Consider the following 16059-nt stretch of genomic DNA (forward strand, 5'->3'; position numbering starts at 1 on the left):
AAATAAATAAATATATATATATATATATATATATTTAAAAGGGTTGGAGCGATAGCATAGCAGGTAGGGCATTTGCCTTGCACGCGGTCAACCCAGCTTCGATTCTCAGCATCCTATATGGTCCCCCGAGCACCACCAGGAGTAATTCCTGAGTGCACAGCCAGGAGTGACAACCCCTGTGCATCGCCGATGTGACCCAAAAAGCAAAAGAAAAAAAAAAGAGTTGGGGGCAAGAAATGGTGGACACGTGAAAGCCCAAGAGGGGTGGGAGAGGGGCGCAGGAGTAATTGGAGGGAGCAAAAGCTGGAGGGGGGTAGGAGAGGGGTGAGCAGGTTAGCAGCAGACTGTGAGGCCTAGTAAGCCTCTGGGGCTGGAGAGAAAGTACAAGGTGCTTGTTTTGTTCACAGCTGACCCAGGTTCCATCTCTAGGATCCCATGTGGTCCCCTGAGCCCCACCAGGAAAGATCCCTGAGTGCAGTCAGGAGTAACCCTGAGCATCTTAAGGTGTGGCCCCCTGTAGCACTGTAGCACTGTCCTCCTGTTGTTCATCAATTTGCTCCAGTGGGCCCAGTAACATTGTGAGACTTGTTACTGTGTTCGGCATATCGAATACGTCACGGGTAGCTTGCCAGGCTTTGCCATGCGGGCGAGATACTCTCAGTAGCTTCCCGGGCTCTCTGAGAGGGGTGGAGGAATCGAACCTGGGTCACCCAGGTCCGCTGAGTGCAAGGCAAATGCCCTACCCACTGGGCTATCGCTCCAGCCCCTTAAGGTGTGGTCCCCAAACCAAACAAAATAAACAGAAAAGCCTCTTTTACTGTCAAATCCGGCGACTGATTAAGAAGTCCCCCAACTCTGACCCATTCCACTCTCTTCCAGCACGAGGAAACGCCACACCCCATGTGCCAGCTCCATAGGGTTCCCCTCCTCCCCGATGTCATCAGGTGGCCCTGGGGCCTCATGTCCCACCTGTCCAGGTCATAGAGCGTGTGCGAGTTCTCGGTCACCACCTCCACGCCAGCCTCCTTGGCCATCTTCATGATGGCTGCATCCCGCTCCTTCCCAAAGGGCTCAGAGTCATACTCGAAGGTCAAGCGGGTCACCCCCCATTCCTGCGGGGAGAGAACGTGAGCTGGTGCATTCCAGGGCCGAGCTGGAAGGGAGCAGTGGGTCGAAGAGGGCCTGATGGGTGACAGGGCCCAGAGCGACAGCACAGCAGGGAGGGTGCTTGTCTCGCACTGGCTGACCAGGTTTGATGCCCGATATCCCATATGGTCTCCCGAGCCCCGCCTGGAGTGATTCCTGAGCGCAGAGCCAGGAGTAACCCCTGAGCATCACCAGGTGTGGCCCCCTCCCCCAAAGAAGGGCTGCATTGCAGACCCTCCAGTGGTGGGCAGGGGAAAGGGACGGTTTGAAATTCAGAGGTAGGAGGAGGTGGGAAAGCGAGGTGAGGACCAGAGGAGCCTCCCAGTGGTGGACGAGGCAGGAACCTCTGAGTGCTCCCATGAGCCTGCTGTGGCCCTGTGCCAAGAGTGGGTGGCGGGCAGCGGGGGACCTACGATCCAGCACTCAGGGGTGTCGCAGTCCCACAGAGAAGCTCCGACCCTTGGAGGAGCAGGTCTGCCACTTCCTGCGGCTCGGCCAGAGCCCCCAGGGTTCTGCAGGCTTTTGCCCAGCTCTCCATGGCACTGGGAAGTGGCCAGGCGGTTTTGAGGGCAACACAGAGGCCAGCAGCAAACAGAGCTGATAGGCCGGCTACAGCCCTCCAGAACCGGGGAAGGAGGAGCAATGGTTATGCCGGGGGTGAGAGAGATCAGAGAGAGGCCGTGGGGCCAAAAAGAAGAGGATCCTTTCCCAAATCTAGCGGCTTCTGGTGGACATTTGGAGACTGCCCAGGGCTGCTGGGAGGAGCGGGGACCCCATGGAAGGTTGCACCGTGGAAGCCATGGGGCATGCCGTGAGCACGAGAAAAACCATATTCCAGCTGGTCTCTGCTTATGGCTCCTTCATCCTGAGTCCCTGGGGGTCCACGGCCTGGCCACACACATGATGGACTGGTCCTCACTCTGCCCTGCTTGGGGCTCTCGGCAGGGCTGGTCACTTCTTGCCCAAGAGCCATCCCACTCATCACTATCAAGCCAACCACAGAGCTTAGCTGCCAAACAGATGACAGGGACAAATGCTCACTTGCATGGGGCAATCTAAAGATGTTGGTATAAGACCTCCTCCAAGAAGTCTTCCTTGACTTTTTCCTTCAGTGAAGAGTCTCCTGCAACCGGCCTTTTTCCATCCCAGCATGTATCATCTGGCAACGAAGCTGATGTTCTGATGCCCCCTCCATCCCCACCCCCTGCGGGTTTCCGCAGCAGGGAGCAGAAACTGTTTTCTCTGCTCACCCTTCCCCTTGGGACTTAGCTTGGGGTCCCGTACAGAACAGCAGCTCAGTCAACACACGTGTCGAATGACTGAATGATGGAACTGTCCAAGAGCAGGGAGAGGAGGACACTGCAGAGGCCGAGGCGGGGGGTGACACATCTCCATGCTCAGGAGTCAAGGACCCAGCAATGGTGTCGGAGCTGCTGGGCTGGACCCAGACCAGCCTAGCCACTTCACGAGTAAGCCCTGAGCACTGCGGGGCGTGGGTCCTGTGCCCAGAAGCTGGTAAGAAGAGCAGAGCAAGACAGGAAACCTCACCCTTGAATTCTTGGCAAGCGGGGGGAAAAAAAACGTAATAAATAGGGCAACGATGAGCCAAGGAGACGTCTCAGGAAGCCAGCGGCTGCGCCCAGGGAGACTGGGCCAAGGGGTGAGCAGAGGCAGGTTTTTCCATAGGCCCCGGCCCCCTGCCTGGCTTGGCCGCTGCTCCTGACTTGCTGGGTCACAGCGGCCTGTCTCTGATGGTCACATCCTGCGAGCTGCAGGGGACCCCGGCGGGGCAACCTCACAGCCTGCTAGGCTCAGCACACTGACCTTGAACAGCCTGGGGAACACGTCGGCTGGCTGGCCCCGGACCACAAACAGGCGGGAGTTCAGTTTCCTTAGGCTGGTGTCCAGGTCCTCCAGCGACTGCAGCAGGAACCTGCGGAGCACAGGGCCTGGTGAGAAGCCAGGCGGCAGCAGCTGGCCTGGGCCTGCTGGGGCAGAGGCAGCAGCGGCAGCAGCAGCAACAGCACCACGCCAGAGTGCCAGGGTGCAAGGGCCTGAGTCCCCCTCAGCTGCATGGGTACCAGGAGTCAGCACCCCCCCGCCCCCCCCCCCCCCCCCCCCCCGCTCAGAGAAAATCCAGACTTCGCCACTCATGAGCACCAACTATAATTTTAGGCTCACGATCGAACCCCATTAGCTGTGTGGTTATTTGTTTGTTGGTTTTCTCTCAGTGCCTGCAGTGGACAACTGACATCAGGACCTACCGACCTGAGTTGCTAAAACGTAATAAATAGGGTGAGGTAATAAATAGGAGAATGAAGTGATACGTGGAAACATTTGGAACGCTCAGTGCCTGGCACCGAGAGAACCTGGGGTGAACAAGGGCTGCTCCTGGTCTCAGCCTCAGGCCTGGGTGCCAATTCCCACCCATCACAGGGACTTGGGGGGGTGGGAGGGATTCAATGGGAGAACGGATTCCAGGTCGGAAGTAAAGCAAGTGCAGCCCCGTGGCCTGGGATCTGAGAGCCACTGAGGAAACAGAGTTCAGTGGCTCTGGAAAATCCTCCCTCCCGGGGGGGCCCCCCAGGGCCCTGCCTGTCTGCATCCGTGCTTTGGCTCAGGCACAGACCCCCACCATCACACCCCGTCCAGCCAGGGCTGGGTTGCCAGGTCTCAGATTTCTTTGACAGGTGGGTGCGCCTTCTCACCAAGCCCTGGCCATCAGGCTCTCAATCCCAGAGAGAGGTGCTTCATGAGCTAACTTTTCAGACTGTGTAAGGCGGGAGAGGGCGAGAGTCAAATAAAGGGACAGAGAAAACACTGCAGGGCCAGAGAGATGGCACAGGGGTGAAGGTGCAGGCCTGGCAATGCAGCCAACCCTGGCTGCTCCTCCCCGTACCACACATGGAACTAGGGCCACTCATGAGCACTGAATCAGGAGTAGCACCTGAGCACCACTGTGTATGCCCCTACCCCCGATTAAAAAAAAAAAAAGACAGGGCTGGAGCGATAGCACAGAGGGTAGGGCGTTTGCCTTGCACGCAGCCAACCTGGGTTTGATCCCCAGCATCCCATTTGGTCCCCCCAAGCACCGCCAAGAGTAATTCCTGAGTGCAGAGCCAGGAGTAACCCCTGTGCATCACCAGGTGTGACCCAAAAAGAAAAAAAAAAAAAGACAAAGAGAAAGAAATGAATATTGCAGAGAGCTTTTAGTACTTTATTTCTAAATGAAATAAAGTCATAGTCAACTCACAGAAGACTAATTCATGGGGTTTAAAAATCAAGGTGCAGAGCAAGTCATTTCCCAAGATCCCCAAAGAATTTTAATCCCCTCCCCAGACGCAGCCAACGTCATCGGTGTTACTCTGCACCCGCTTACGATATTCAAGTGCAGTTTTTGGGTAACTCAACACGTGTCTACGGGCAGCCGAGATAGGAAGACACTCAACAGCCCGGTTACTCTGTGCCCCGTTTGGTTTTTTCTTTGGTTCTGTGTGGGGACTATGGTCACCGGTGGTTGGGAGTCTCAGTGCTGGGGGATCTTGGGGGGCAGGGGACGGAACCCAGGGCTCCTGCTGCAGACTGCCACCCGCTACTCTGGGCAGAGCTGTCGTCAGGTGCCTACACCTAGAGACACCCCTTCTCCCAACACCCTTTGGGGACAGGGACAGAGCCACCAAGATGCATCTCCCGCCCCTCTCTGGCAACAACGGGGTGGGGGTGGGGGAGCCCCGGAAACCCCGAACCTCTGGCAGCCCACAGCCTTCCCTGATTACCAGAGGCTTCAAAGAGCTCTCCTCTCTCTTTTTAAATTTTTTTTTATTTTATAAGGTAGTTCACGATATTTGATTACATTTAATATTCCAACACCAATCCCACCACCATTACTCCTTCCCACCACCATATTTGGGATGTTTCCATCCCAAGTCCCAAAATCCCTGTCCCGAAGCACAACCGAAATAATGTATTTTGTATTGTTTGTTATAGAAACTGCTGAAAATGCTACAAAAAAAGTATCCATAAAGGAAACAGTGTGAAGACTGTTCTGTTTTGGCAGGGGCCATTAAGGCCTTCTTTAGGATATCACAAACACGTTGTTAAAGGTTGAGTGATGTGAATTTTTGTATATATATCTAAAAAAAAATATATGTGTATATATCCCCCTCTATGATTGGTTGCCTACTATTTGAACCCCATCAAATGTGGTGTGGTGCTCTTGGAAAATGGGTAGGGATTATCTTATGATGTGTTGCCCAGCCGCATCTGCGTGGTCAAGGAATAGGTTCACTCGTGCACGAGGCTTGTCGCGAGTGTGTGGAGAGTGGCCTTGAGCATGGCGGCAGTTGGGTTGTGGAGGTTTCTGGCTGCCGGGGCTTGGTCCCTTGGGGCGGGGAGGGCTCTCACACCCACCCCCCCGAAAGAGCTGTTCTCAACTGCCAACTGGAACCTGTGCCCCATTCAGCTGCCTCTGCCATTCCCCCATAGGCAACCACGTTCCTGAGGGTGGCCACTTCCACATGCAGCTGGGTGCACCCCAAAGCCCCTGCCTCAGTGAATTCGGCTGCTGAGAACTATTGAGGCCCCGCAGAGGAAAGCTGGGGACCTCCCAGGCTCTCAGTGCCTCTCCAGAGGAAACTTCCAGAGCCAGGCGCACAGGTTCCTGCAACCTGAGGCCTGGGCCCTGCCAGGTAGGTGTCAGAGGGAGCCGTGCCCACCTCCAGCCCCCTGGACCGGGATCCTCCATCTGCAGCTCCCAGGCACGTCCTACCATGCCCGTTGTGGGCTGCAACAGGCCTTAGGGAAGCTAATAAATCAGGCAGCAGAGAGGCGGGTTCTAAGGCCCTGGTCTAAGTCACGGACTGAAGAAGGGGCAGGTTCTCTGGCATCTCCGAGCTCCTTTCTGGGGTTGGTGGGGCTGAGGAGCACAGCCGGGGCCTCGGGTAGGCAGAGCGTGCTCTGGCCCCCTAGTCAAAGCTGCTTAGATGCCGGGAAGCAGGGAGGGAAGGTCCACTCCCAGCTCGGACCCTGTGGGGGACAGTGACAACAAATGACACTGAGCCAGACACTCTCTGTGTCCCAGGGACACCACCTCAGTGGATTCTCAAGTCGGCCTATGAAGCACATGCATCATGACTGCCACTGGACAGATGAGGGAAGGGGCACCAGGAGAAGTCCATCACTTGCCCAGTTTGCACCCCTCCGGAGTTGCCAGAATTCACACCAGGCAGCCCGGCTCCCATCGTATTGGGGGGCGGGGGGTTAAGGCCACATCCGGCAGTGACAGGGGCTGAGGCTGGGGATTCTGCATGCGAACCACGTGCCCCAGTCCTCTGAGCCATTTCCTCACCCTCACCCCCCACCCCCACCCCTCGCCTTCATAGTGCTTTTCTTGTGGGGGCACCTCCCAAGCTGTCCTCAGGGGCCTACCCGGGGCTGTTCCTAGAGCGACGAGGCCCAACTGGCCGGGGTTTCAGGGCCAGGGTCAGAGGATGCAACACTTCTCAGGCCCCGAGGTCCTGGGTACCACCTGGGCCACCCCAGCTGTGCTCAGGGGCCTTGAGGGCTACATCTGGTCACCCCTGAGAGTCTTGAGGGGTGGGAGGTGGGACCTGAGCCCCAGTCAGGCACACGTGGCTCACCTGTATTTCCCTACCTGCCCACCTCATTGCCTCTCAGCATGTCTCAGGGCCAACCGCTCAACAACCAGACTCAGAGAGTTCAGCGGGCGGGAGCTTTGTAGGCAGAATTCCCAGGGTTGATCTCTGATACCCCATCATCAACTCCCTCCTCCCCGCCCCCATCATGCTAGGAGCAATCCCTGAGCCTACAGCTGAGTAACCTCCTGTCTCCCAGCATCATAGGGTGTGTGGCCCAAAACCAGGAGGAAAAGAAAAAACAACTACAATAGGGGCCAGAGAGATAGTACAATGAGTAGGGTACTTGCCGGCACACGACCAACCTGGGATCGGTATCTGATATCTGGTATCCCAGATGAGCCCCTGAGCACCACCAAGAGTAATCTCTGAGTGCAGACAGAACTAGGAGTAAGCTCTGAGCATCGCTGGGTGTGGCCCCCAAACCAACCAACTAACCAAACAAGCGGCCAACTGTTCCCTCTGCTACCAGGTCCCTGCTCCTCAGAGGCAGGTCTGGGACTCAGCTCTGGGATATCAGAAAGCTGTTGTCGGGCAGAGCATCAGGCACCAGCCTGTGCACACGAGTGGCTGCGGGCTCCTTGGCTCGGTCCAATTCCAGAAATGCTTCTCTAAAAAATGAAACTTCCCTCCAGGCTTGTTCCCGAGAGGCCCTTCCTCAACTCAACTCTTCTCTTCCAGCTCACAGCACTAGCCCCCAATATGGCCTCGACAAATGACAAACACACCAGCTTCTTCCACCTTTTGTCAAACACTGCGGGGGGGTCGCTGGTGTCACCGTGCTGTCACCCCAGCCTCCACCCAGCAGCCCCAGGGAGAGAAGCACAGGCCAGGGCGTGCCAGGTAACAGTTTCAAGAACCCCAAAGGGGAGCCTGAGTTGGAAGATTCTGCGCTGAGGGGCTCGTGTGTGCTGATAATCCAAGGAAGGCAGAGGACCGGAAGGCCTTTTCTGGGTGCAGATGTCAACCCTGATCAAGTTTCTTCCCTTAAAGCCAAAGATGATCTAATCATAATGCCCTGGACCGGCTGTACCAACTATTAATGGAAATTAATTTATCCTAAGTAATGAAGAGTGCTCAGTACAGCGGAGGGCATCAGCCTTGCATGCGGCCAACCCAGCTTTGATCCCTGGCACCCCCTAGGGTCCCCTGAGCCCTCCAGGAATGATCCCCAAGTGCAGAGCCAGGAATCAGTCCTGAGTATTGCCGGGTGTGGCCCAATAAATACATACAGACCGACCGACAAAACCCTCGAAGGAACATGGAAGCGACAGTGCTGGAAGGTGTTCCAGGCGAGGTGCACACAGTGACAAGGACAGTCCCAAGCCTCCCGAGGGTCTGAGAGCCCAGCCCTCCCTGCCCATGGATAGGCCTTGGGCATCAGGGATAGCTGGATGGGGCTGGCAGGCCACCCCTTGGCAGCTCAGCAACATGAGCCCAATTCAGAGCTGTGAGCACTCGCACACACAGCCCAGTGCCAGGGCTTTGGTGCCTTGGAGCCAGCAGGCCGCCGAGATAGTGGAATTTTCAAACATAAAGGACTCCACAGCCGCGGGACGGCAGGGTACTCTAGCTCTCTCCAGCACGCCGGGGTCAGAGTAGATGGTGAGAGGGGATGGAGCGATAGCATAACGGGGAGGGCATTTGCCTTGCATGCGGCAGACCCAGGTTCGATTCCCAGCATCCCATATGGTCCCCTGAGCACCACCAGGAGTGATTCCTGAGTGCAGAGCCAGGAGTTAGCCCTGCGCATCACCAGGTGTGACCCCAAAAGAAAAAAAAAGAGTAGATGGTAAGGCATCGTTAGACTGAGGGGAGGCCTTTTCTGGAGCAGGCTGGGCTGAGGGGCTCGTGTGTGCTGATCATCCAAGGAAGGAGGAGGACCAGAAGGCCTTTTCTAGGTGCAGATGTGGCCCCGATCGAGTTTCTTCGCTAAAAGCCAAGATGATCTAACCATGATGCCTCAGACTGGCTGTACCAACTATTAATAGAAATTAATTTATCCTAAGTAATGGAGAGCGCTTAAGCTTTATGGAAAAGGAGATCCTACACGCATGGTTCCTGGTTGAATGTGATATGAGACTTAAATAGAAATATATTTGATCTTCTCTTTCGAAGAGGAAGGGGACTGTCGTCTTTTGGGGCAAGTAGAAGCGATTTCCTCAGCAGCGGAGGAAAAGGACGTGTGTGGGGACCAGCTTGAACAGCTCACGGTCATCCCAGTTTCTCTGCTATCAGATCTGAGTTCTCAATTCCCTTCATTTTTGTCTGGGCGGGAGGTGGGGGGACACACCCAGGAGAGCTCTGAGTTTGGGGTGGGGGCAAGGTCTGTGCTCAGATATCACTCCCAGTGGGGGTCGGGGAACCCTAAGTGATGTTGGGGATAGGATTGGGGTTGGTTGCATGTAAGGCAAACACCTTCACCCTGTTACTACCTCTCCAGTCTGATTCCCTTCTTTTTCTTGAGAGAGGGGAGCCTTCCAGGGGTCTGGGTCACTTGAAGCAATTATGTGGGGGGGGGGAGGGGGTACACCCAGTAGTGCTCAGGGCTGACTCCTAGTTCTGCACTCAGGAATCACTCCTGGCGGGGTTCAGGGGATCCCCAGGGATGCGAGGATGCAAGGCTAATGCCCTCCCCACTGCCCTCCCTCTAGCCCCGTACTCCCAGCAATTCTTGGCCTGCCGGATCTGAGGGTTCAAGGCTCCAGCCTGGTCACGCCGGGGTACTCAGGCCCAGTGCTACTAGGGGCTCCCAGGGTATGCTCAAATGTCCAGCAGTGCCAGGGATCTAACTCGGTGTCTTTCCTGGGCCTCCCCTAGTCCTTGGTACCCAGGGGTAGCCGCCCACCCACCTTGCCCATCCCAGGGTTTAGCTCCTGGAATTTGAGGCCAGAGACACATTTGTTCTTACCTGTTCACCTCATCCACTCATTCGGAGCAATGGGGACTGAGAGCTCATATTTTATTCTACCAACTACCTGAACTCAGAGGACCAAAAGGCTTTTAAAAAAGGCTGATAGGGCTGGAACAATAGCATAGCGGGTAGGACGTTTGCCTGAGTTAGATTCCCAGCATCCCATATGGTCCCCTGAGCGCCGCCAGGAGGAGTAATTCCTGAGTGCAGAGCCAGGAACAACCCCTGTGCATTGCCGGGTGTGACCCAAAAAGCAAAAAAAAAAAAAAAAAAAAAAAGGCTGAAACAAATGACTTAAAGCTTTTGCGAACACCTACCTGCTAACAGATACAAAGGCCCAGTCTCAGTACCCCATGTCCCACCCCACCCTTATTATTCTGTTTTTTTCCTTTTTTGGGTGGGGGGCGGGCACACACAGTGATGCTCAGGGATTATTTCTGGTGTTACACTCAGAAATCACTCCTGGCAGTGCTCAAGGGACCATGGGGGTGCTAGGGAAGGATCGATCCCAAGTCAGCTGCATGCAAGGCAACTGCCCTACCTGCTATACTATCGCTCCAGTTCTCAGTACCCATTTTTAAATCCAAAAATCGTGGGGCTGGGGATATGGCCCAGTGGGGCTGGGCCTACTTCATATGGGGTGGGGCCTCAAGTTCCCTCCCTGGCATCAAAAACAAAACAAAAACACCAAAAAAGAAAAAAAAAACCACCAAAAACCCAAAATTCTAAAAGCTGCTCTAGTTCTTTTTTTCCTTCCTTTAATCTCGCCCGCATGGCACAGCCTGGCAAGCTACCCGTGACGTATTCAATATGCCAAACATAGTAACAACAAATCTCATGATGAAGATGTTACTGGGCCCGCTTGAGCAAATCGATGAACAATGGGAGGACCGTGATACCGTGAATACCTACTGCATTACCGCTTCCTAAATGCATCAAACTTGGGGAAAGCAGTAAGGCTGGGGAAAAATACTAAAGCATTCAGCTAACTGGTGCACGACCCAAAAAGGCTCACAGGGCACCACTGCCCAGACACTTCCCCCCACCACTGAGGATGGAAGCCTTTCATCTATACTAACAGGGAAAAAAAAAATATATATATATATATATACATACACACACACACACACACACACATATATATATTCCTGGCTGCCTCTCCCTGCCCTCGTTCTCTCTTAAAAAGCGCATTGCAGGGGTTATTTTTGGATTCCTCTGCCAGAAACCCCCGCGTAGGAGGCCATGTAGGAAGTGCAGGAGAATCATCACCATGGGCTTCTGCCTCCCCCCAGCCTGGCACAGATGGACCAGATGGCCCAGAGCCCACCCTGCTAAGGAAGATTCTCAGTGGCGGTGAGGGAAGAATTTGCAGAACCAGGGCGTGGGGCTGCAGCATCTTCTCCTGGAGCCAGAAATAGCCAGTCAACCAAAAAAAGGGGGCGGGGGGAGGAAATAGAAAAAGAAAACAGGGCTGAAGAGACAGTATAGCAGGTGGGGTTCTTACCGTGCACATGGCTGACCTGAGTTAGATCCTTGGCACCTCAATATTGTCCCTGGAGCTCCCCAGGAGTGAGCCCTGTGCACAGTCAGGTGGGGCCAAAAAGCAGACAGATGAACAAATCAACAGAAACAGCCACTGGGTCTGCCACAGGCTGGGGTAAGCTGTCTCGTCTACTCCCCCGGCCATGCCACGTCAGCAATGCGCCCGCGGTCCAACCCTCCACAGCGGGCCAGGATGAAGGCTCCAGCGGGTGCACAGTTCCCTGGCCTGGTGACAGCCACCACAACTGATCTCGGGGTCTCCTTTCGCATCTGCGTGAATGTGCTGCCGCACAGCCCACGTGACTGGGCTCACATCTGTCCTTCTCTACGCTGTGCTTCTGGGCTCGGCTGCACACAGGAGCCCGGAGCACCTTAACGCTGAAGCCAGAACCCAGGACCTTAGAAGCAGGATCAGGGGAGGAAGGGGCCCCGGCATCTTTTACTTACTTCTTTTTATTGCAAGAAATATGTGTTTCATTATAGTTTAGGGAACATGGCCACAATACAGTAAAAGTTTATGGCATGGATGTACAGAGTGACGGCACTCCTTACCCTACCAAAGTCTCCACGGCGCTCCACCACTGCCCTGAACACCCCCGCTGGCTTGCGGCTTCTCCCTAGCACCACCAGCACCCAGCAACGGGCAGGTCCACGGGGCTTCCTGAACTCACTCACTGTCTGTATCCCACATGGACCTCCGACTTCTGGGTGGAATACAGTGGGTGAGCTCCCAAATGCCTTTTCTCCGCCTTTAGCTCAGAAGCACAACCACAAAAGGGTAAACCTGGACTTCTTAGCAAATCTGACTTTAATCAGCAACAGAGTTTACTTTGTTGATACTTAAATCTCCACAAACACAGAGGAGAAGGTGATGCTGTACCATGTTCCTCCTCCCACCTCCCCTCCCCCCGCCCCAACCCACTAAAAGAAGAATCTCCTTCCAGACAGTGCCACGTGGGCAGGTGGCGGGATTCTGTCTGCACTCTGTCCTCAGGAGAGTGCAAGGGCTTGATTTACTGTCCATGGTGGTCACGGACAGTCCATTGTGAATGTCAGACCCAACCTTCTAACTATAGAAACTGGAGCAGCAGAGGAGCAATAGCACAGCCTGGCCCCCTGCAGGGGCATGCTCACTCCAGGACTCTCTGTAGCTGTCCCCTGTCTGGATACAAGGGGCAGGGGGGCATTTAACAGGCCCCGGGCATCTTTCCCAGCAAACCCTGGAGAGAATGGGGTGCACAAGCCTTGGGGAGCTGGCAGGGGCCCAGCCAATCCTTGCAACAAGGTCATAAACAAACGCCCTCGAGAGGAACACAAACAAACCCAAATCCCATGACATCTGCTGGTGCTTTTCAGAGCGACGACTGGGACACCACGTTTCAAACTCCTAGGCTTGAAACACTGGGTGTGAGAGCATCAGTGACCTAGTTGTTGGGCCTTCCCCTCGCTCCTGCCCACTGGAGCTTCTGGGAGTCAGCGGAGGGGCCTCCCTATCGCAGGTCCGTGCCCCCTCTCCTGAGCACATCAGGGGACACAAGGCTCAGCCACCTTGCACAATTTCACCTCATCATGATGAATCCATAAAAATACAGGGGAAAAAATTGCAAAGCAAAATCACCCAAAAAAGGGTTGGGACGTGGTTTGCATGTGGAGACCTGGGTAGAATTCCCAGTAATGCGCAGGCCCCCTGAGCACCACCAGAAGTAGCCCCGGATCACTTCAGGTGTGTGGCCTCCCCCCAAAAAACACCAAATGACACCATCACCAATGAAACCAATCCAAGCAACCCAACAGTGGCGGGCGCTTTCATCGTTGCTGAATTTCAAATCAGTAATCACAAAGCAGTAACACTCTCCTCAACCCTCACAAAACAAAATTGATTTCATGAGGAGGAGACTTTGACTCTGCCCTTTCTTTCTTTCTTTCTTTCTTTCTTTCTTTCTTTCTTTCTTTTCTTAGAAAGTCCATAGGACACTTACCAAGGGCCACTTTGGGTCTTTTTCTAGAACAAAGGAGAGATGCAAGGGACTCCTACCTTATCTATTAAGTCAAGAGGTCTAGAACCTCCAAATGCCAATGGTCTTGGTGGAGGAAGGGAAGCCAGGCTCGGGGAAGGGCCAGACAAACCAACCTGAGGCTGAGAGGCCCTGGAGGAGTCCAACTCTGGCGCTTTGGCGAGTTCTGGCCCCGACCCTCTCTCCCACACCCTGCACGCTCCCAGGAACACGAGTCCCGGTCCTGCCTCTCAGTTGGCAGGTCAACTCTCCATCCCGAGGGCTCAGCGTGGCATCAATGCAACCGGGGAGCGGAATCTCTGATGCACGTGGGTCAGAGGCCCCGAGCAGAGACGCAACCATCCGAAATCGCTTTTGCAAGAGGTGGAGCTTTGGCTCATCCCTAAAGCCCGACGAATGGCTTGACCGGGTCGGGTCCCGGCGTCTCCCGGCTGCATCTCCGGGCTGGGGTGCCCACGTCCCCGTCTCCCCGCCCCACCTCCCCTAGGCCCGAGTGTCCCGGGGCTAAGGATGCCATCTGAACTCAAGATCGGCCGCTGCCCCCCACCCCCCGCAATCGGGCTGCACCCCCCTCGGAGCCCTCACCTCCACCGATTGATGCCCACGGACGAAGAAGCCGCGAACCAGGGGTCGAGGATGTACACGCAGCGCACGCAGCGCGCCCCGCGCACGGCGGCCAGCAGCGCCGGGTTGTCGTGCAGCCGCAGCCCCTTGCGGAACCAGTGCACCGAGCAGGCGCCCTCCGCGCGGGCTGCGGGCGCCGGGGCGGCCTCTGCAGCAGCCGCCGCAGCCGCCGCTGTCGCCATCGCGGCCCCGACTCCGCTGGCCGCGGCCCCGCTGACTCCGCCCGCGGCTCGGGCCCCGCCCCCGGCCCGCCCGGTGACCTATGACGCAGCCGCTCCGCCCGTGGCCACGCCTCTGGCTACGGAGAGCCTCGGTGATTGGCTGGGCTTCTCCGGCGGGCGATTGGCTGAGGGATGCGGCGTGTAGCCACGCCCTCTCACGTTCCCCCCAGGTGTTGGCTCAGGGGACCCTGGGCTGGCGCTGGACCTCTTTGCAACGCCAGGTCCCGGCCGCGGGCAGACTCAGGGGACAGCGGACTTAGGACGTGCGTCCTGTTCTCGGACGGTCCCTGGACGAAGCTGCCCTGGAGTGTCGTCAGTTGCTGTTGGCTCACTCCTCTGAGTCGGTGGCTTGGAGACCTGGCAGCTCTATCAGTCGCCTCCTCATTGACCTCCAGCTCTTAACGTCATGTGGTCGTTCTACGACAGCTCCCAGTTCTGAGTGCGTGGCACATGCCAGCCTACGAGAGTCTCCTTCTGGACACTGTTCGTTTACTGCTGCGCTCAACTTAACCTAGTTACATTTTAGTTCAAGAGTTTTAGGGAAAGAACTGTTATGCTCACTAGACTGAAGAAATTGTCACAAGTTCAGGATCTTAAAACCAAAATAATCCCAGCCAGATTATTTTGAATATGAAGCTTCTGCTTTTAGAAAAAAAAAGGGAGGGAGATCTTATAATCTATAGTAGATCTATAATAGAGGCCACTCCCAGTAGAAGTGCCGGCACTTGTGGTACCGTTCTCAGCAATGTTAGGGGCCACCAGGGCTGTACCTGGTGGTGCTGGAGGGTGAGCAAGGGGGAGCATGCAGTGCTGGAGATCAAATTCAGGGCTTTACACATGCTCGAACATAAGCTTAATGTTCTCTCCTGGCCGTTGAACCTTATGCTTTTATCCACAAAAACTCTTCCATCTGTGCTGAGTTCTAGGCATTTGCAAATGGTGGAGCCAAAAAAGCAGGGTAGGGGTGGAGAGTAGCAGCTGGAAATGAAGGGAAAGAGGTGAGGGAGCAATTATGTTGCCACACGAATTCTTTTAGCTCTTTGTCTAGTGGTGGGGTACCTCTGGTCACAAAACACAGCTTTCTGGGTTCCCTATGAGGGTTAGAGAATGGGAAGTCCCCATCCCAACCCTACCCTGGGTTCTTGGACCAATCAGTGGAGCTCTCTGATTGGTCAGCTGCTTGCTGATGGGAAGGCTAAATGAGTAGCAGCAGAAGCAAAGTATTCTAGACTAGCCAGCCTTGAGCTTGTCCCACTCCCCACCCTACCTCTCTTCTACTGCAGCATCCATCCAGGTCATGTTCCTGCCCTCTGGTCCCCAGTGGAGTCGCTCCCTATCACTACATGCTGTTTCTTATTGCTGGCCTTTGCAAAGCAGTGGAATTTCTTCTCTCTCTCTCTCTCTCTCTCTCTCTCTCTTCTCTCTTTCTCGCTCTCTCGCTCTTGCTCTTGCTCTCTGTCTTTTTTTTTTTATCACACCTGGCAATCAATGCTCAAGGTTACTCCTGCCTTTGCACTCAGGGATTACTCCTGGTAGTGCTCATGGGGCCATATAAGATATAAGATGCCAGCAAAGCAAACGCACTACCCTCTATACTTTCTCTCTGGTCCCTCTTTTATTTTTTTTCTCTTTCCTTTTTATTTTCTTTTGGCTTTTGGGATATACCCGGCAATGCTCAGGACTTACTCCTGACTCTGCACTCAGGAATCACCCCTGGTGATTGGGGGACCATATGAGATACCAGGGATCGAACCCCAGTTGGCCGAGTGAAGGAAAGCGCCCTACCTACTATACTATTGCTCTGGCCCAATGGTGGGATTTCTTTTTTTTTTTTCTTTTTTTTTCTTTTTGGGTCATACCTGACGATGCCCAGGGGATACTCCTGGCTCTGCACTCAGGAATCACCCCTGGCGGTGCTCAGGGGACCATATGGGACACAGGGA

The 16059-nt window shown here is 55.0% G+C and overlaps 1 protein-coding gene across 1 annotated transcript in view; it reads right to left on the reverse strand.

Annotated features, from left to right (window-relative positions):
• The window catches only part of CRY2 (cryptochrome circadian regulator 2), a 32913-nt gene extending 18787 nt beyond the window's left edge, over positions 1 to 14126 (reverse strand). The window contains exons 1-3 of the mRNA XM_056135775.1: positions 13857 to 14126; positions 2971 to 3079; positions 970 to 1112 (exon numbers count right to left, since the gene is read on the reverse strand). Of these exons, the coding sequence (XP_055991750.1) occupies positions 970 to 1112; positions 2971 to 3079; positions 13857 to 14077 (473 nt within the window). The 5' untranslated portion in view covers positions 14078 to 14126. The remainder of the gene's footprint in view (positions 1 to 969; positions 1113 to 2970; positions 3080 to 13856) is intronic.
• Between the last annotated feature and the right edge of the window lie 1933 nt (positions 14127 to 16059).

The sequence above is a fragment of the Sorex fumeus genome, unplaced genomic scaffold, assembly GCF_029834395.1.
Source record: "Sorex fumeus unplaced genomic scaffold, SorFum_2.1 ptg000007l, whole genome shotgun sequence".
In the NCBI taxonomy this organism is placed as follows: domain Eukaryota; kingdom Metazoa; phylum Chordata; class Mammalia; order Eulipotyphla; family Soricidae; genus Sorex; species Sorex fumeus.